At 44.0% G+C, this 20,210-nt stretch overlaps 2 protein-coding genes across 2 annotated transcripts in view; both read right to left on the bottom strand.

The window, feature by feature from the left end:
• Positions 1 to 18,094, bottom strand: part of NTRK2 (neurotrophic receptor tyrosine kinase 2) — a 383,752-nt gene extending 365,658 nt beyond the window's left edge. Inside the window, 1 exon segment of the mRNA XM_032634641.1 lies at positions 17,705 to 18,094. Within this exon segment, the coding sequence (XP_032490532.1) occupies positions 17,705 to 17,916 (212 nt within the window). The 5' untranslated portion in view covers positions 17,917 to 18,094.
• LOC116755337 (translation initiation factor IF-2-like) lies at positions 17,912 to 19,164 on the bottom strand. The gene is made up of 2 exons (XM_032634643.1): positions 18,785 to 19,164; positions 17,912 to 18,278 (listed from the first exon to the last, which is right to left on the bottom strand). The coding sequence occupies exons 1-2, from the start codon at positions 19,129 to 19,131 to the stop codon at positions 17,942 to 17,944; spliced, it is 684 nt and encodes a 227-aa protein (XP_032490534.1). The 5' UTR covers positions 19,132 to 19,164; the 3' UTR covers positions 17,912 to 17,941.
• Positions 19,165 to 20,210: the final 1,046 nt, after the last annotated feature.

The raw sequence follows: 20,210 nt of genomic DNA, 5'->3' as shown, positions 1-20,210 counted from the left end.
GTGTGAGTGCATCAAAAAGTCCTAAACAAATCTCTTATAAAAACTTTTAATTCAAGGGATATATCGTTGCTAGAAAAGACGTATATTTTGGAAGTACCTAGAGGAGTCAAATTCATGGAGATGGAAAGTAGAATGGTGGTTGCTAGCAGCTAGGGGGAGGGGAGTGGGGAGTTGTCATTTAATGGGTACAGAGTTTCAGTTTTGCAGATGAAAAGGGTTGTGGATTATTTGGATAGCTGTGCTGGTTGCACAATAATGTGAACGTACTTAGTGACACAAACTGTGCATTTTTAATGGTTAAGATGGTAAATTCTGTTATGTACATTTTACCAGAGTTTTAAGACAAAGAAAAAAGGAAGATACATATTTTGTAAAGGCCTTGCAATTAAAAAGAGAGAAAGACAATGAAAAGAGAAAACGGAGTACAAATTGATAACCTCCAGAGTGCAGGGGAGCTGTTGTAAACAACCTAATAAATGAAATGGACCAGGACTGTTGAAGAAAACAGTTGCAGAACAAAGATCATGACCTGAGTCCCAGTGGCTAAATCTGACCCATCACTGCTCCGGTCAATATCCCAATCAGCTGAGCATGCCAAGATGAAAGTAACATGCAAACCAGGGAAAAGGCACCTAAGGAGAACCAACACCCTCTTACATCTATCCTCTTTAACCCCAGCGCCTGTCCAGTGCCACACTCAAGACAGATTCTTTTGCTTTTCTGTCCTCCCCAAGACCTACAGAGTCTACTCTCCTTCAAGACATAGTTGAGGATAACCAGACAATAAAAATAAAAATGAACAGTCCAACTCTAACTATGCGTTATGCACTGGTACAATTCTTTTACATGCATCGGCTCATTTTAACCTCACAGAAACCCCATGAGAAAGGTTCTATTATTGTCCACTTTTACAGATGGAGACACGGAGGGCTTTATAAACTAGTCCAAAGTAGCAGGGGCAGACCAGCTTCAGAGTAGGGCTCTTAAACCTCCAAGCCACCCAGCCTCATAACCTGTGTGATTCCCAGACACGAACTCCCAAAGAAAATGAAAACTTAATTTGTTGATCCACCTATGCATGGCAATGGACATATTCAGTGATTTTTCAATTTGGAAAAAAGTATATAATGAGAAAAGGAACTTTTTAGGCACAGTTTCCGCAATCCTAGGATCCTCCTAGGGTGCCAGTAAAAAAATTATTCCGCCATAATGAGCTGAATAATTCTTAAAATAGTACATTCAGATCTAGAGCTTTCAGGGTCAATGATAGAATCTGTACAGGGAAGAGAGAAGGGTAGAAACAGGTAGCTCCTGATGTTTAACAAGCCCCATTAACTTCTGGGGACGGATCTATGCCTTGCTGGTCTGTGTCTGTGATATCACAAAGCTCGCTGTAACACAAGTCAGGGAAGGAATCCTGCACAGCTGTTCTCGGAAACATGGACCCCCATGCTTGAGAATTCCCCTGAAGAAGGTGAGGGCGCTGCAATGGAAGGAGCAGTCTGGGGAGCCTGGCCACCCCCCTGCATGCTCCTATGCAGAAGCCCTGCACTTCCTCTATTCCAGAGCATCATCATGGCTCAAAACCCCCATGATGCAGAGGTCAGATCCACAAGGCAGAGGCCCAGACAGCCTTGTCCCTGGTGCCCTTAACTCTGGATGATGGACCCAGGCATGTCAGAGGCCCTCACTCTGGTATTCCTCCAGCCAAGTTCCTCCACATGAGGCAATGGGATGCCCCCACCTGGAAATCACTCCTTCCCTTCTTGACCTAGTAGGATCTCAAAATTTCCTACCCAAAGACCCTAAGCCCATTCCCAGGGCCCACGCAGGCCTTTTCTGTGGGTATGTCCTCCTGTTATAGATATACATGCTCCTAGGCACAACTTTGCGTGTGTGTGTGTGTGTGTGTGTGTGTATGTGTATGTGTGGGTGTGTTTGGGGTCGGGGGATCCAAGGCTGCTGTCTGTAGGGCTGTTGATGGAGTTCAAATGTGTAGGACAATGATCTGACTGGAGACCCTACAACAGACCATATAGATGAGAGAAGCTGGCCTAAGTCTTATCACCCAGGACCCAGAAAACCACCTGGTGGGAGGACATATTCACAGTATATTTGTTGGTTAACTAATTGACTAGATGAATGAATGAATAGATCAATCAAGCAATCAATCCATGCACGTATAAACAGTCAATTCCTGTCCTCCATTTCAGCTATCTGAGGGAAAAGATGACTTCGTCAAGAGAATGTCTATGGCACTCTGAACTGTACATGTATAGATATAAACTACAATGAAAGGAGAGTCATGACAGAGTGGACTCTAGGGTAGGCTGGGGTAAATAAAAGGCTCAGTAGTGCCTTCAAGGCCCCAGGCAGTTAAGCTCCAGAAAACACTTTTTTATTTTGGTGAGAGAGCAATTCCCTGAAAAAATAAATGAGATGGCAAAGAAGTTAAACCCCAGAGGGCCACCTAGGCTTACCATGAGAGCCAACAACTCAACCAAAAATAAGACTTTTCTCATAAGAATTAAACATTATATGCTGGTTCCATAATACCCACTCCTTTTTAAGTTTAAATTTCAGAATACACATGGAGTCTAAACTATTTTCATTTGTATGCATATTATGAACATACTGCATTGTGTAAACATAAATAAATGGATGTTATTTATCTCAAAGGAAAATTATCTTTTTGGATTACTCAACACAATCTGTTCACCTATATACTTCCCCACTCTATTTTTAAAAGCCTTCCAATATCGTATGTCTATCAGTTGTTTTATCATCAGTTTCGCAAACAACTATTGAAATTTCTAAGACGCCTGATAATGTCAATTATTATAAATATAAAGGAAGTCCCATGAAACATTATAGGATCAGTCCAATGCAGCTTGATTGTAAAGGTGCAACAGTATATGCATCAGATGCTTCATTAAATTGGACTTGACACATTGTTTATACTCCTGATGTCTGCAGTTCTTTAAGAAAAATGAACAGCCTCTACCATCCATACTACAAGAAGGATAAATCACATCTGAGATCTCACACCAGAATTGCTTTTTTTTTTACCCTGTCCTGCTCGCCTGCACTTTATTTTTTTAACATCTTTATCGGAGTATTATTGCTTTACAGTGATGTGTTAGTTTCTGGGGTATAACAAAATGAATCAGCTATACATAAACATATATCCCCATATCTCCTCCCTCCAGAATCGCTTTTTAAGTGAAGCACCATAAATGCAGTCACAGGGAAAACTGGAATTGATCCACTGGGATATGCATTATTAGCTATCACACAACAGAAAAGGCACAAATCTTCCCCATTAGACCCATTTGTTTGTTGGAGATCGGATGTTCCTGGAATGATTCTTCTTCCCTGGATTTACCTTGTTTTTGAGCTGGCCTGTTCTGCATCTCTCTTCATCTGCTTACATTCACCCTCCATCTCTTCCCTGTCTCTCCTTCCTGTTGGATACATAAAAGCTTCATCCTTTGCCTCATCAAAGCTTTGCCTTTCTTCCTTTCCAGCTATACTGTCTCTACGATGAATTGATTTCTTATTGTGTATGAACCAACATAGTGCTCCTGAATTCCATAAAGGTTATTTATGTAAACAAACATCTTAACCTGATGACTTTATAAAAGTCATGTCTAGAAATTTACACTTTGACAGCCCAAAGAACAACCTATAAATACTCTCATTTGGAATTCTAAATGACAGATTTGTAGGGGAGGGGAATACACATGCATATACCCTTGTGTCTGTGTATAACATGGAGATCTAGAACACTGTGCTGGGGAACAGCAATAAACAAGATCCACATGGTCCCTGCCTAAATTCACGCAGTTTATATTCTAAGGGGGTGTAGAGACAGGTACTCAGGTGCGCATTTACCATACTAAGTGACCTATGGTGGGATTGGGAAACACTGGGTAGGGGGCTATAAGAACACACAGAAGAGACACATAGCCCAGAGGTGGAGAGGCAGAGGAAGTTAGCCGGAGGCAGAAGCCATGAAAATGGTGTTCCTGGCAGAGAGAACAGCCAGTGTGAAGCCTGGGAGACTAGAGCTCCATAGGGGAATTTAAAACTCAACGAGGCTGCATCATCATCGTATGAAAGACGGAGAGGCAAAAATTAGGCTAGAGAAATGGGTTTGAATTTGATGATGCAAGGCTTTTAAGACTTGTTAAGAAATTGTGAGTTTTTAATATATAAATATAATGTTACCCTAATTTAGAACCTCAATATCATGCGGGGGGAGCTAGGCAAGCAGTTCCTAAAATTCATATGGAAAAAATTATCATGCAAGAACACTCCTGAAAATTCTGAAGGTAATTGATGAGTAAGACTAATACTTCAGGTAGAAAAATTTATATATATGTATATGAAACTTTAGGAGATAAAAAGTTTAGTGCTAGCATGTAAACAGACAAACTGATTAACAGAAGAGGACAGATGTCAAAATAGGCCAAAATACAAAGATGATCTTCATACTTAATCAAACTGTTATTTTAAATTAGGGAAAGTTCGAATTATATAATCAATGGTGTCAAGAGACCTGATGGGCTGATTAGCTCTTGAAAAAATATAAAACAATTTTTTTTGCTACTTCACTTCTTATATTTTAAAACTCCAGATAGAGCAAAGCTTTAAATACAGAAGCATGAAACAGTAAAGGTAACAGAAGAAAATATAGGAGACTTATTTTAATCTCTTATAGAAGGGAAGACTCTTTTTAGCTACATTTACAATACAGAAGCCATAAGGAAAAAATAAATTTTACTACAAAAACATTTAATTCTGCGTTACCGAAAAAAGAACTATAATCAACATCAGAAGACAAGCAAAACATTAGACAAAGCATAAATTTTTCTTATTGTTAAATAGATTTTAGGAATCAATTTTTTGAAAAGGTCACCAAACCAATAGAAGAAGCAAATGGGGGCTTCCCTGGCGGCGCAGTGGTTGAGAGTCCGCCTGCCGATGCAGGGGACACGGGTTTGTGCCCCCGCCCGGGGAAGATCCCACATGCCGCGGAGCGGCTGGGCCCATGAGCTATGGCCGCTGAGCCTGTGCGTCCGGAGCCTGTGCTCTGCAATGGGAGGGGCCACAGTAGTGTGGGGCCCGCGTAACGCCAAAAAAAAAAAAAAAAAAAAAAAAAAGAAAGAAAGAAAATGGTTAAGGGATACATAGTTCACAGGAAAAGAAATACAAATGGCTTACATGTATATAAAAAGATTTTTAACCTAGATCACAATTACAGAACTGTGAAATAAAACAATGATGAGATGCTATTTCCCAAGAATATGATTGACAAAGGTCAAGAGATTTGATAACAAACAGTATTGGCTTGGCTGTAGAAAAAGAGGTGCTTCCAGTTTGGGTGGGAGAATAAAATGGTGTGATCTTTTTGCCAGACAACTTGGCAATATCTATCAAATCGCAAATGTCTTGCAAATGTCCCTGCAATTCAAATTCTAGGAAAATCCTGCACGTGTGCAAGAACTTGAGCACAAGATTGTTCAACTGGAGGTGAGTTAAATAAAAACTATTCATTCAATGGGTAATGTGTGGCTGTGGGAAAAAAAAAAGGTTTGAGTACATATGCGGATACAGAAACATTTTTAAGATATGCTGTTAAGTAAAAAAAACACCAAGATGTAGAACACTATAGCATGCCCCTCATTTGCATAAAAATTGTATATATATATACATATATATACACATACTCACATACTCATGTTATGAGTAGACTATTTCTAGAAGCAGACACACAAACTAAAATCAAAGTTTCTACTGGAGAGAGAGGCTAAGGGATTATTAGCAGGTTGGAGACTAACTTCTCATGATACACTTCTTTATACTGCTCATATGTCTTATCACATTCAAATATTACTTTTTTAAAAATACTAATTACTAATAAAATTCCATACAATAAAGTTAATGCATTTCACAGAAAAAATGTGCAAAATCACTTTAAAGACTCAGAAAGGCTCCCAGGCTTGAGGAAGTCTTGGCTAAAGGCACTAACCTTTCTAAAGAAAGAATGTGTCAATCAGAATTGGTGCCTGGCAGTGAATGAAGGAGAGAGAAAGGAGTGTCGATCCAGGGGACACAGGTCTGGGCCAAAGTACTTCAAGTTCTGCATTCCCTTTTGTGAAGGCTCTCCCATTATGGAGATAGATGCCTCAGGCAAGCTTAGCTTAATGCCATTTAACATTTTAAATGCAGAATTAAGTGCCCTTGCTCTAATTCCAAGATCACCAAGCAAGCTTCCAGTTATAATTTGTTCTCCATTATAGATCTGCTAGTGTAGAAAGCAACTGTTACGTTGATCTGTTTATTCGGGTCTATGTGATAGTTATATGCTTTGCTATATAGCGATATACTGACAATCTGGTTTGATTTGGTTTTGTTTTAACCTGAAAAAAAAAAAATACCTTTGGACTTTATTTTAAGAGACACGGGGAGCCATGGGGCAATTAGAAGCAGTGACATAAGATAGCATTTTGGAAAGACCACTCTAGCGCAGTGTGGTATATGGGTAGAGAGGGGGCAAGACTGGAGACCAGGATGCCATGTAGGAAGCCGTTGCAGCATTGTAGGCAAAAATGACGGTGGAATGAATTAACTTTTTGGTTATGTAAGTACTTGTTTGATGTTCATTTCCCCTCCCAGACTGCAAGCTTGGTAAGGAGAAGAAATCAGGTCAGTCTTTCTTTTGACCAGATCCCAAGTACTTAGCATGACACAGAGCAGATCCCAGTTAATATCTGTTGGAAGGAAGAATAAACGAGAGAATGAATGTGGGCAGTAGAGATAAAAAGAATTGGACAAATTTAAGAAATATTTAGAGAAGTGAATTGGCAAAACTTGATAACTGAGTGAATACAGGGGATAAAGAGAGGAAGAAGCCAAGGTTCTGGACATGCAAAACCTTTTGACCAAGTGGGCAGTGGTGCCATCCATTAACATAGGGAACACTGGAGATGGTTTGGGGTGACCATGATGATTTAATTTGGAAATGTTGATGCACTATGACATATCCAGGAGCAATGTTCAGTAGGCAGACGACCCAAAGGCCATCCCTGATAGTTGATGGGGACGATTATTAGGACATAAACAGCATGCAGAAGGCAATGGAAGTCATAGGTGAGGATGACATATCCCAGGAAAAGAAGCAGCCCTAGGAACGAAGCCAAAGAGGCATCAACTTTTAGGAGAGAAGCAGAGAAAAGGAAGCCCTTAAGTAAGAAGACTCCCTAGCCAGAGGGATAGGAAGAAAATGGAAGGAGAGGGGACAGAGCTAAAGGAAAACTTTTCTAAGATGTAAGGGACCTGGTCCTGCTTAAATTCTGATGTTGACAAGAGAAAGAGACTGAAAATACAGATGAGAGAAGGATAGTCATCAACGGAGAAAAGTCTAAGGGGATGGGATCTGTAATAGAGGTGGAGAGATTAGTTTCAGCCAAAGGCGCTCCAGCCCTTCCCGTCTACTGGAAGAAAAAGGTTCATTTCAGATACAGGCAGTTTGTTCAAATGGAATATAAGTGGATGAGGCCACAAGAACATCACAAATATTGACAGAGAAAGAATAACCAAACCCAGCTGGGTTACTGCCATCATAGGAAGTAGAAATGGGGATTGCTCACATCCAGTCTACATGTCTAGGGCTCCCACTATTAACAGTATAAAGTATGCACATTTGAAAAGCAGCACCCTTTGTGATTGGCCCCACGTCTGGCTGAAGCTGAAACAATCACCATATAAATGTGGGTTTTAGCCTCATATGCACTGACTGTCCTTATCATATTATATTAAAATTAGATCTGTCTCTCCCACTAGATATAAACTACTCAGGGGCTTCTTGCTTCCGTAAAGTACTTTATTTGTCTGTAGCATCACTAATGCCCTCAATAAACACTAGTTGAACTGAACTAATGTTTGCATGAAGTTTGAATTAGATGGCAGGCAGCCCAAATGACAATCGGGAAACATTCCAGCCAGAAGGAAAGGAAAAGTTGATGGGGGCAGGAAGATGAGATTTGATTTCAGTGCACATTCCTGCTTTGGGGGGGTCATTGAAGATGGAGACTGGCAAAGAGGCAAGCCAGTAAGAGATCCCTCCGGAGCACCACCCACAGGAATGGACCAAGAGTAGGCTGAAAAGGTCAGGACACACCAGAGTGGCAGGTGTTCCGATCACATGTGAACATACGGATTAGCTGATGCAATTACCTAAAAGTGCAGGTAGAGAGTAGACGTTAAGAAAACTATCAAGAAAATGTTTGTTTCAATGAGTGGGAAACCTTAGGAGCACTGCCACCCAGGTTGGCAGGGAGCAGGTAACCTGCAAAGCCATCTGACCTGAGTTTAAGCCACCAGGAGGACTCGAGCAAGCTCTGGGCTGGCCCAGGGGAGGAGGCAAGGGCGAATTCCAGGACAGAAAAGGAAACACTGGTGCCCATGACTGACTGATTCAGAACCACAGAACCTTTCAGAAATTGGAGTCCATCTGAATCCCAACCTTCTGTTTCAGGATTAGGGGACTGGCTGATGAGATTAAATGGCTCACCCAGGATCCCAGGTTCTGATGCTGTGAGAGTGTGGATATGAACCCCCACTCCCATCTCCCCATCCAGGTCCCCTTTAGTTACACCAGGTTCCTTTACGCTGCTGCCTCTCTGACTACATTAACCTTAGCAGGCCAGGTTCAGGTGGAGCCATGGTGATGACCCACAGGTCCTGTAACCCAAGATTTCTTCACAATCCACGAAAGGGGCTTTGCAGCCAAGCACCTGCCTGAGCGTGTGTGTGTGTCTGTGTCTGTGTCTGTGTGTGCGCATTGGGGGCAGCGGGGAGGGGGATAAGAAACATCACCAGAAACAGAGGAAGGAGACTGAAGGGTCACAGAGGGAGAAGGCCAAACCTAGACTGCAAGGACAACACGCCAGAAGCAAAATCCCCCGTGACACTCTGAGCTCAGGGTGACAGCAGAGGGGCTGTGAAGTAAAGCTGAAAGCAGACCGAAAAGGGTATGTGGTTGGTTGGGTTGTTTGGAGAGAGGTGCTTGTTTTTCTACCATGCCTTGCCAGAGAACTTAGTGGCCAGCGTGTCAAGCTCTGTGGCCCACCACTCCCCGGCCCCGGGAGTGAATGGTAAGTAAGCCCAGGCTCAAGAAGGGAAGCGAGCTGTCCCCACTGCGAGCCACAGTCAGAGAATTTAGGCCCAGACCCCTCTACCACCTCACAGCAGGGAACTCCAGGGCACATGAAGCAGAAACAACTTTTATGACAAAGATTAGAGTTTAGAAGAACCCACCTTTTAAAGTGCACCATATTTCAGAGGTCGAAAACCAAAATTTTAATGTCTTTTGGTTTAAATGACGCTATTGTAGAACTGTTCAAAAATACTTCACTGAAATAAAATTTTTGTTTCTGTTGAGGACTGATCAAAGAGCACAGACACATGGGTTTCTGAGTAGCCAGGTCGGCTAACGGACTCGCTGCTCTAAAGCTCACATATTTAACCTAGAGAAGACTTCCTGTCAGGTCCTCATCGAGAGAAATGCAGAATGATTAAAACAAAGTTTTAAAAAGTCTGGGTGGGGATGTAATGTACAGCATGGTGACTATAATCAACAAGACTGTACTATATATTTGAAACTTGCTAAGAGAGTAGATCTTCAAAATTCTCATCACACGAAAAAAAATGTGCTAACTATGCGTGCTGATGGATGTTAACTAGATTTACTGTGGTGATCATTTTGCAAAATATGCAAATATTGAATCATTATGTTGCATGCCTAAAACTAATGTAGTATTGTAAGTCTATTATATCTCAATTTTTTTAAAGTCTGGATGGTTTAAGGAAGTAAATCCTAAATTGTTAGAAAAATTGTACAATTCAAGATAATTAAGTCGAAAGGACCACATCTAGTAGAGTTTTATACGTATATGTATATATTCATAGACACATGGTACACACATAAATAGAATTCTGGTGTGGGGGGGTGTCTGTCTGTCCAAGAAATTATTGGGATATGAAGATTACAGGAAAGGGTGGGGTACTAGATAGCAATAGGTCATTCTTTGCAGTAAAAAAGGGAACTGTAAATGATGTGTGATTATTAAAATTTTTACCCTATACTAGAAGATGCCATATTCCCAAGGACATACAAATCATTTATTTTTTAATAGTATAACAGGTTACAAAGGAGGAGATGATGGTAGAAGGGAAAAGACATGGATGAAGCCTCAGTCCTCCTCCTTCCCGTTGCCATGCTGTTTAACTTGTGAACATTTGAATATCTACTCCTCCTAAAATTGCTTGTACTCTCAAGGCGAAATTTGGGCAGGTGGGGCTGAGCAGACAAAGCCCTAAGCGAGACACTGGGTAAAATTCTCTCCTGAATTATTCTCTGCTTGACCAGAGAGCCCTGGGCAAGCCAATCAACCTGACAGTCCCTCCGAGGCTGTCAGGACCTTCCCACCTACTTCAGAGCGAGGTTTTAAACCTAAATAAGCAGATGTCTGTCAAGTGCTTTCCAGGCCCCTTGGGGAGAAGCCCTGCATGAAACCAGAGGTATTGTGTATGTCTCAGAAGTGTGCTCATTAACTGGAAAAGCCTTAGTGCAGGCTGCGTACAGCATACAAAATGGTAGCAGAATGAATTCTGAACGTGAGTCCATACCCCTTAAGCTTGTTCACTGGCTCAGCCATCAATCTTGGGGCAGTGAGAAGTCAGGGGAAAAGAGAAGGCTGGAAATAATAGTACTCTCTGGCCACAGGGCTTCCATGGGAGCTAAGACAGACTTTGTACACAGGGCTGTGGGTTCCTCCACGTACATAACCACCCCGACTGTGGCAAGGACTCCAGGGCAGCAGCCTCCATTCTGCTCTGTCTGCTCTGCCCTCCCTCCTATCCCAACCTACCAAGATGGTCCAGCAGGTGCAAGGTCAGCGTCCCTCACTGCAGCCAACTCATGAAGGCTTTTCTCTGTAGCCTGACTTTTGTGTATGCATTACTTTACAGAAGAGGAAGACTTAAAATTAAAACAAACAAACACACTCACAGTAAAGTAAACAAAAAAAAAAATGTATTTCTTCCCATGTAAAGATCAAGTCATTGCTTTGGGATCAGGAGCTCATGAACTTTTTAACTGCTTTGTCTCCAGTGGAGACGGGTTCACGTGGACGTAGCCAGACCAAGCTTGTCTGCACATCTCTGATGCTTCTCAGATGGTGAGCTGGAGTCAGGACCAGTCCAAGGACACAGAACAGAGGGGAGGCATCCTAAAGTGAGGACCTTGGCATTTCGGGATGCCAGGAGGAAGCTTCTAGGCCCCATGATGTCTTTAGTGCACCGTGGCCTTAAAAGCGACTCTCTTCACTGCCCCTTGTTCATGCAGAGGAGGTTGGAGCAAAGCATTTCTAAGGCCCCTTTTTTCCCGTGATCCTGATTTTAAGTGACCCTGTGACCTTGGTCTCATCAGCCCAGCACTAACATGCCACGAGTCTTCTGAGCAGCTCACATTTAAAAAGACATGGATGTACTCTGAAATAACCTATATGGGAAAAGAATCTTAAAAAATAAGTGGATATATGTATAACAGATTCACTTTTTTGTACACCTGAAACTAACACAACATTGTAAATCAACTATATTCTAATAAAAATAATCAAAAATAAAAATTTTTAACACCTTTATTGGAGTATAATTGCTTTACAATGTTGTGTTAGTTTCCGCTGTATAACAAAGTGAATCAGCTATACATATACATATATCCCCATATCTCTTCCCTCTTGCGTCTCCCTCCTTCCCACCCTCCCTATCCCACCCCTCTAGGTGGTCACAAAGCACCGAGCTGATCTCCCTGTGCTATGTGGCTGCTTCCCACTAGCTATCTATTTTACATTTGGTAGTATATACATGTCCATGCTACTCTCTCACTTCACCCCAGCTTACAACTTCCCCCTCCCAGTGTCCTCAAGTCCATTCTCTACGTCTGCATATTTAAAAATAAAAATTTTTTAAAAGACATGGATGGCTTGGAGAATTCAGAGCAGATACTGAAAACATGCACATAGGACATGATGACACTACAAGTCCTCAGATTCTCTCACTGCTGGGCTCTGAGCACACAGCACCACTATTACTTGATAGCTGACGTATAAACTGCACTTTCTCCTGAACGAAAGCTTTGTGGAGCTTCAGAATCAGAGCATGGAATCCAAAGCCCTAGGTTTACATCTGACAAGCTCAGGCCCAGAGACATTAAGGAGCTGTTTCAAGATCAGGTAACTCCTGACTCAAGCTTTCTGTAACATACGGGGTTCTTTGGAAATATGTGAGCTTAGTTACCTATGCATTATTTTTCTTCCCAGCTTTAGAACAAACACATGCATTCATTCACTCCTTCATCTCTGAGATGAATATTTATGACTTCCCAGTCCTCTGGACAGCCCAGAGAGCAAAGTGAGTGGTGAGAAGGCATCCTGATTATGTGGGATCTGGACACGGGGAGGGGGAAGGGTAAGCTGGGATGAAGTGAGAGAGTGGCATGGACATATATACACCACCAAATGTAAAATAGGTAGCTAGTGGGAAGCAGCCACATAGCACAGGGAGGTCAGCTCGGTGCTTTGTGACCACCTAGAGGGGTGGGATAGGGAGGGTGGGAGGGAGATGCAAGAGGGAGGAGATATGGGGATGTACGTATATGTATAGCTGATTCACTTTGTTATACAGCAGAAACTAACACACTGTTGTAAAGCAATTATACTCCAATAAAGATGTTAAAAAATAAAGAAATCAAATATGGAGCTAAAATTTTCAGGCCACTGCAGAGCTCAGATCTCTGCCACCTGGGTAGTGAGATTTGTGTTTTAAAGACTTAGACCAAATAGATTATGACAATGATCAATCAACTATTAATAACGCAAGGCTCAGGTTTTTTCTATCCCTTTCTTTCTCTCACACACATCAAACGAGAAAAACATCGCCCTGTCTAAATAACCACTCCCCCAAATCACCCAATTGATTTGTAAACACTAAGAAGAACCAAAACTCGGTATTGCTCTAAGGAGCAGCAGGTTCAATGCCACATTCTACCCCACAGCTTTTGAACCTATAAGAAGGTCTCTAGAGAAGTGGTAAAGTTAGTTGGAGGGATAATGTCAGGGTATGATATTCAGCAATGGCTTGATAATGTTTCTCTTCCTAACAGGCAAGATGAGCAATGAGTTAAAACAGGAGGCACTTGCTTGGTGCCAAAGGTTAAAAAAAAAAAAGGAAAGGAAAGAAGGAAGCAAGGGAGAAAAAAGAAAGAAAGAAAGAGAGAGAGAGAGAGACAGAGACAGAGAGAAAGAGAAAGAAAGAAAGAAAAGAAGAAAAAGAAACCTAAAACAGAAAAAGAAAAGAAATTCAATTCCCTTTCCCCAGCTAAATAAAAACTCTAGGTTTTATAGCCCTATGACCTAGAGATAGTCAAAGAAATCATACAGAATGTTCCTGAGGAGAAAGAGACCTCAACTCTCAGCTGCTCAGCCAACTTTTCGGCTTAGAAAATGTCTTTACAAGGGAATATTGAAAAAACACAAACAGAGGTTTATGGGATAGAAACAGTGAAAGATCTTAAACAGAACTAAACACAGTGCTAGAGAGCTATGACCACATCATCTCAACTTCCCATTACTTGCTTCTAATAGCATATAACCCAGGCTCTTCTCTTAACTCTAGTGCTCCGAATTCCCATAAGGAAATATCACTTTTCGGAGAAGAAAAAAAAATCAAACACATTTTCCTTTATGGTCAATGAGAGGTGATGGAAAGGGGGAGGTGGAAGAAAGTAGGGTCAGAAGAGGTCAGGGGATCTTTCAGTTGTTTTACCCAATGTAATAAAAACCTCCTCGATGTAGAGATAGAAGATATGAAACTAAGAAGATTTCAAATGGTTGTGCTGAGCTGAATTCTGTAAATACCTTCACCAGGAAGACAACATGCTTTCAACTCCAGCTTGCAAGTTGTATTGAATAATGAATGATGTAAATAAGACCACCTTATTTATTAATAAGTCCAGTGTGGCTTATGCAACCACACTCAAAACTTAGTCTGTGGTTCTTAAATGCATGTAAAGCACAATTCAAGGTTCTAGAAGCCCCAATGGAGGGGCTGAGAAGTAATATCAGAGTAATAAAATCCGATGCCTTTCACTGAATCCTTATAATGGATCCAGAATTTTTTTTAGTACAATTAATTGCCATGGAAAAGCTTACTAAGGTGAGAGAGCCAAAATCAATGGGTTAATGACATAACATTACAGCTGCTTAACCAAGCCAACAATAAATTCCATACAGAGGCTCTGGCAGCAGAAGCTACAAATTCTATTTATGTTGTACTAAGAGGAAAAATATTAGACTGGTCTCCAAATATTAATCCAAAATCAGCAGATGTCACCAAGGAAAATTAGAAATAAAAGGTCATTGCTGGTCTTCATAAAATATGGGCAATATAAAAATGCCCTTTCACAACCATGTGAATATACTTAACACTTCTGATACGGCAGACTTTATGTCATGTGTTTCTGACCACAATTTTTACAAATCCATGACCTATTTTATATTTCAACCATACCTCTTACCACTAGGTGAGACAGAACTTGTCCTTTGCAAAGCATTTTGCCACATTCTGAGACTTAAAGGTCTGGTTACATAACTCCAACCACAGACTTTACTCTTGAATCCTATTTATACGTGACAATAGTATTGTTCGTAAATTTAACTTAGCACTGTTTTGGTGTAACCATCTCCAAATAACAGAAGCTGGCACATACTGGCAGTGTGATGTTAGGCAGCTGTGATGTGTATCTATAGACAGATGTAGATCTAGACAGGGGTCACGTTAGTGGGTAAAGAGTATGAGACAGACACTGTGAAGGGGAGATTTTTAATAAAATAGGTTCAAACAGTGACTGAAAACGAAATGTCAGCGTGGCTTAAAATATGCATATAGAATCAAAAAATAAAATCCTCTCCCTTAATTAGTCTATACATATATTTGTAAAATGTTCTACCACGGGCTGTCTCTGCACCTTAAAAGGCACAATGGTTGTGCTTTCCCCCCAAGATACAGATATTAAAAGATTTACTATTTTTAAATGATAGGGTAAACTGTTGTTTCAGCAAGTTCTAATCACGGTTTATTTAGTTACATCGGTCCTATTTTTAAAAGATAGAAACATATAATTTCAGCTAAACTCCATTAAACTAGAACTTTAACACAGGTTATTTTAGGAATACCATTGGGTCTAATAACAAAGTTAAAAAAAAAAAGTGTAATTTGGTTCCAACTGCAGCTGGTATCCACTGGCCGAGAATTTAAAAGCTGTTTAAGCAAATATTAATATGTAAGAAAGACAGCACAGATGGTGTCATGTAAGGATGAGACAAGCCCTACCACTGATGTCACTTTGATATCAAAGCAGCAAAATTCAAAATAATTATACAAAGTGCTTTCCAAACAAAGATTTCAATACATTCTACAGATAAAGACACTGGGACACAAACTGCCCAGGCTCAAATAAAGCTGAGGGGATGAGCGGACAAAAGTACTTTTTCTCAGAGTTCACCCCTATCAGCCTGACTCATGTTTCTAACCTAATTCTCCATCATGAACACTTAGCCTACACACCTCTCCGTTCTATCAGTCTCAGTGGATTTTCAAATCAAAAGAAGAAAATGAGTAGAAATTAGGAGTTATGATTAGCCATTATTAAATGAATAACTGTGACAAATGTTTTGGTAAATGTAAAAAAAAAAAAAAAAAATTAAGCCTGAAAATAGGAACCTGCCATCAGACAAAAAAGCAACAACAACTGTGAGAACTAATACATGAAAGCTCTACTCAAGTCTGTTAATTTCATATATATCAGGCAGCTAAGACCACTAAGGCGTTAAGTAATATTTTTGAAATTTAAAGAGAGTTTTATTTTTCCTCCAATTATGGCCTTAAAAAGTACTAAAATGAAAAAAAAATAAGCCCTAGTTTTCCTCCTTCATTATGTATCTATCACCTAATACAGAATTTATAAACAATCACAAAAGAAAACAACATCGAACTGTACACAGACACTCCCCATGGCCTCAAAATAGTCTAAAGAGCTCTGAATTCCATATGGCTTCCTCCATCTGACTACTGACACCCCATCTCATGAAAAAGACACAGATCCTGACAGAGGGCCACGGACACTTTGACCAGCCTGGCACGCTTCCACCAGCCCAAGCCAGGGCCAGCGCAGTCGGGGCCGTACCCACCCTTCCTCTCCAGCCCTGCCTCTGCCCTCCTTGCCAAAACGATTGCCATCCGAGCATCCCAGAGCCAGCCTGACAGTTGGCTGCTCCCGGCACGTCTCAGCACTGCTGCGCCGGCACGTTTCTGCTCTGTTCTGTTGTCATTGCCTTCTGCCTGAGCCTTCTAACAGGAGCATCACCAGCAGAACAAACAACAGAGACTGGGAAGGTCCCTTACTTACATTAAAAAACAGGTTGTCTCGATCAACTACGTTGGCACAACCAGGGCGGGCGTTATCCGTGGGGGGGGGGGGGGGGGGAAATGCATGCGCACTCGCCAACCGGAAGGCCACAGCCCAAGCCCTACTTTCAGGGCTGCCTATCGTGGTGTCAAAGAGCCTCAAGAAAACCAGGAGAAACTTGGCCTTATAAGCCTCTATACGGATGAATAAAGTCTCATGTCAATGGAACATATAAAATGGCAAAGTCCCTGGGAGGTGAGGGGGGGCAGGGAATCTCTAATAGAGGGGACAGGGGCATGCTGGAGAAAGGACTGGTGAATTCCTACTTGGTAATGGATTTGTCACAAGGCATCAGAATAGGAGGACAGAAATACATAACTCTGCTTCTCCATTCGACCAGGACAAGCTCAAGCATTTCCAGGGACCTAGGGGTCCCAGGCTAAAGGTAGCATTCATCAGATTATTACACACTGCTTTATCATCCAACTTCGTCCTGGGGAACTATTCAATGGGCGATTAAGATTTATAATCCAAATGGTCTCAAAATTATATCTCTGGGAAGTCAAGTCCAAATTAAATCAGACCAGGCTTTTAGGCTTCCAACGATCACATTTTCTCTTTTGAGCCAGTGCATTTCAACTCTCAGAACTTCTCCTCTTACAGATCATTTTCAAGGCCATCTCTGGATGCAATCTCCTAAGCAAAATCTGATATAGAAAATGAAAAGGGAAATTGATGAACCCCAAACCTCAAAGAACGAAGCTAAGTGGGGGGACTCTAACTTCCTTCAACAGATTTTTCAAAAGTTAATTATTTTAACCTCCTTTCTCATAAATATGACTGGAACTTCTCCTAACACAATATACACAGAGCACCTTATGAAACAAAAATATCCAAAAGCCTAAAGCACACCCAGCAGGGCTTTGAAATATAAAGTGCATAGGAATATAATATAGTAGACATTTGGAACATTTTAAATTGTCACACTTCTCGTGTCAGCAGCCCCAAGGCAGTGATACAGGTAACTGACAGATGGTCGAGCCCTGCACCTCTCACCTCTGACTTCTCCCCAGACTTGAAACAACACTCATGCCCAGGACGGACCCGCCTGGCCAGCCCCGGCCCTAGAGGCCAGGAGAGGAGGAAGGAGGGAAAGCACCAGCAACTCACATTTCGGTGATGTTCTCGGGGTCTGCACTGGTAGACTCCAGCCTCGGAAATGCCACGATGCCAGGAAAAGGGTCGCTGCACCAGATCCGAGAGGCGCTGCATTTGCAGGATGTGGGACAGGCAAGAGCGGCCCTCCAGAAGCCCACGATCAGCCAGCAGAAGCCCCAGAGCTGCGCCATGGCGGGCCCATGCCACCTCGTCCAGGACGACATTCCTAGCCACCAGTGCCAGCCCGAGTCAGACTGAGTACGTGTCCCTGCGCGGCACCGGTCGGCCTCCCCTGCCGGTGCTGGGTGGCCTTTGCCCCGCTCGCCGCTGTCTCCTCTTGGTGCTCGTATCAGGGGTGCAGAGCCGAGCGTGTCCGGGGCTGAGCGTGTCCTGGCGGACGGCACCGTTCACAGTGGCAGGGGCATCCCGGGCCTCCTCACAGGGGGCGCTACCGCCGCTCGGGGCTCCGCCGCGGCCGCCGCTGCATGGCCCGGCGAGCCGAGCACCGGCCCGCGGCGCTCCCGGGACGCTCTGGGGCCCAGGCTCCTGGCTAGACTCGCGCTGAGATCCGGGACGCACCTCGGGGCTGAGGACAAACAGACACGCGTAAGACTGAGCTGAAGACCCCATACACCACGAATTGGGGTACTCTCCCTCCGCGCTCGCGTCACCCCCACCCCGAGCCCAGCCGGGGACTGTGGATGGATGAGTGCCCAGCTCCGGCCCCAGGAATAAACTGGCTCCTCGATGGCACTGACGCCGCGGGGCCTCCGGTGTGCTCACTCTTTCCCTGAGCCTGAGGTTGCGGGAGGGGAAATAGGGCAAGGGTCCCCGCGACAGGATTCCATGACACGGACCAGGGGGAGGACCCTTTAAAGGGAGACGCGGAGACTGCCAGGGACGATGGTTCCGCGACGGGGCTCCCGAATGATGCTGCAGAATCCGCCACGGCCCCTGGGCGCAGGGGGCGCGGGCAGGTGGCGCGGCGCGTCCCACCTGGGGAGCCGCCGCGGCCGCCCCAGCGGGGGGACAGTGAGGGCCAAGACGACGGAGGGCACTGTCCGCGCTGCTCACCCGGGCTCTGGCACCTACCGCCCGCCGGCGGCGCCTGGGTCCAGGCTCCTCCTGCCGCTGGGCACGGAGCTCGGAGAGCGCGAGCGAAGGAGCGAGCGAGGCTCCTGCTCCAACCCAATTCCGGGAGCCGCCGCCGCCGCCGCCGCCGCCTCTGCTACTGCTGGTGAAGTGACGTGAGGGCTGACGCAGAGCAGGGGCAGAAACTCCAGAAAATTAGTCTGAAATCCAAAAACACACACGCTCATACACACACAAACCCATAACAACCTCCAGACAAAAGCAACAGGGAGAGGAGGGGAATCTGGGGGCGAGCAGAGAGGAGGGAAGCATCGGTGCCACTGGCCAGAAGCAGACAGCAGCAGCATGTGGGAGTTCACACACGCGCACACCCGCACACAGCCCGGCCGTATAGACGCGCGCGCCTGTGTGTGCTTGTGTGTGCGTGCATTTAGACCCAGGTACCTCTGAGATGAACCGTTGCTCCGCTCTGACGCCTCCCAGTCCCTACACACCACGGTCTCTTCTAATAACGCAGTAGAGGCCGTCTCCTTTTTTGAAATGGAAACCCGTCTCGGTTCAGCTCTGAAAAATGCGCTGATTCTTATTATAGGAATCCTCCCTCCCTTCTCCCCCCAGGCTGCATTCTCCTTTCCCATCCTGCCTAAAAGGGAGGACGAGCTATCCTAAAAATAAATAAATATTGTAAACACCAAAACGTGTCCAGCATTGGTAACCAAGGATAACCGCCCCCATTCCGGGCCATCTATTTGGGGATCGGTGTTTTTGGAGGGTCTTCCTGTTTGTGCTTTGGCAGAGGAAGGGGAGTCTCCAAACGCAACTCTAGCTCTCTAAGTGGGTCTTTTTCCTGCTGTTTTCTGGCATCACACGCCCGGGAAACAAGAGACATGTGAGGGAAAGGGAGCGCGCCTGACGCGTATTGGGTTCCCTAAATGCGCGGCAGCAACCCTGGCCTGTCCGATGTGTGGCGCCGCGTCATTTTTTCTCATCCGTCAACCTGTCAGGATGAAGCCATTCCCAGATCTTAGCTTCATTCCCCGCGATGCCCACCCCCACGCAGGGCACCCAGAGCCCTTGCTCCCCTGCCGTACCTTGCGCCTTTTCGTGTGTGCGCGGGTGTGCGCGAACGCGTGCCCTGAGCCCGCGCTGCCCGGAGCACGTCATACATCCAGCTACTGAGAAGCCCGGCGCGGGCAGAGCCTCGGGATCTCACTAGGGACAAATGAGGCGATCCGGGAGGGTCGGGTGACAAACCGTAACTGCTCTGCGGGTGCAGTTAAATGATGGCTGCGTGGCATTCGCAAGCCTTGTCTGAGAATCCGTCTTCCCATTTGCGGCTCGGAGAGTCTGTTTTTCCGCAGTCATTTGAAAGGGAACTGGGAAAATGCACCGCAGTGCCTCACACTTCCGAGGGCTCTGGTGCCCC

This window comes from Phocoena sinus, chromosome 6, assembly GCF_008692025.1.
Source record: "Phocoena sinus isolate mPhoSin1 chromosome 6, mPhoSin1.pri, whole genome shotgun sequence".
NCBI lineage: Eukaryota > Metazoa > Chordata > Mammalia > Artiodactyla > Phocoenidae > Phocoena > Phocoena sinus.
The sequence above is the reverse complement of the archived record's forward strand: the minus strand, read 5'-3'. Positions and strand labels throughout refer to the sequence as shown.

What these genes read in the sequence shown, in the direction of transcription:
- LOC116755337 (XM_032634643.1), bottom strand. Translation starts at nt 19,131, where the DNA reads ATGCTGCTGCTGTCTGCTTCTGGCCAGTGGCACCGATGCTTCCCTCCT. An exon ending in CCAGGCGCCGCCGGCGGGCG is followed by an intron (nt 18,279 to 18,784) that starts GTAGGTGCCAGA and finishes GTTTGTCCTCAG; the next exon opens with CCCCGAGGTGCGTCCCGGAT.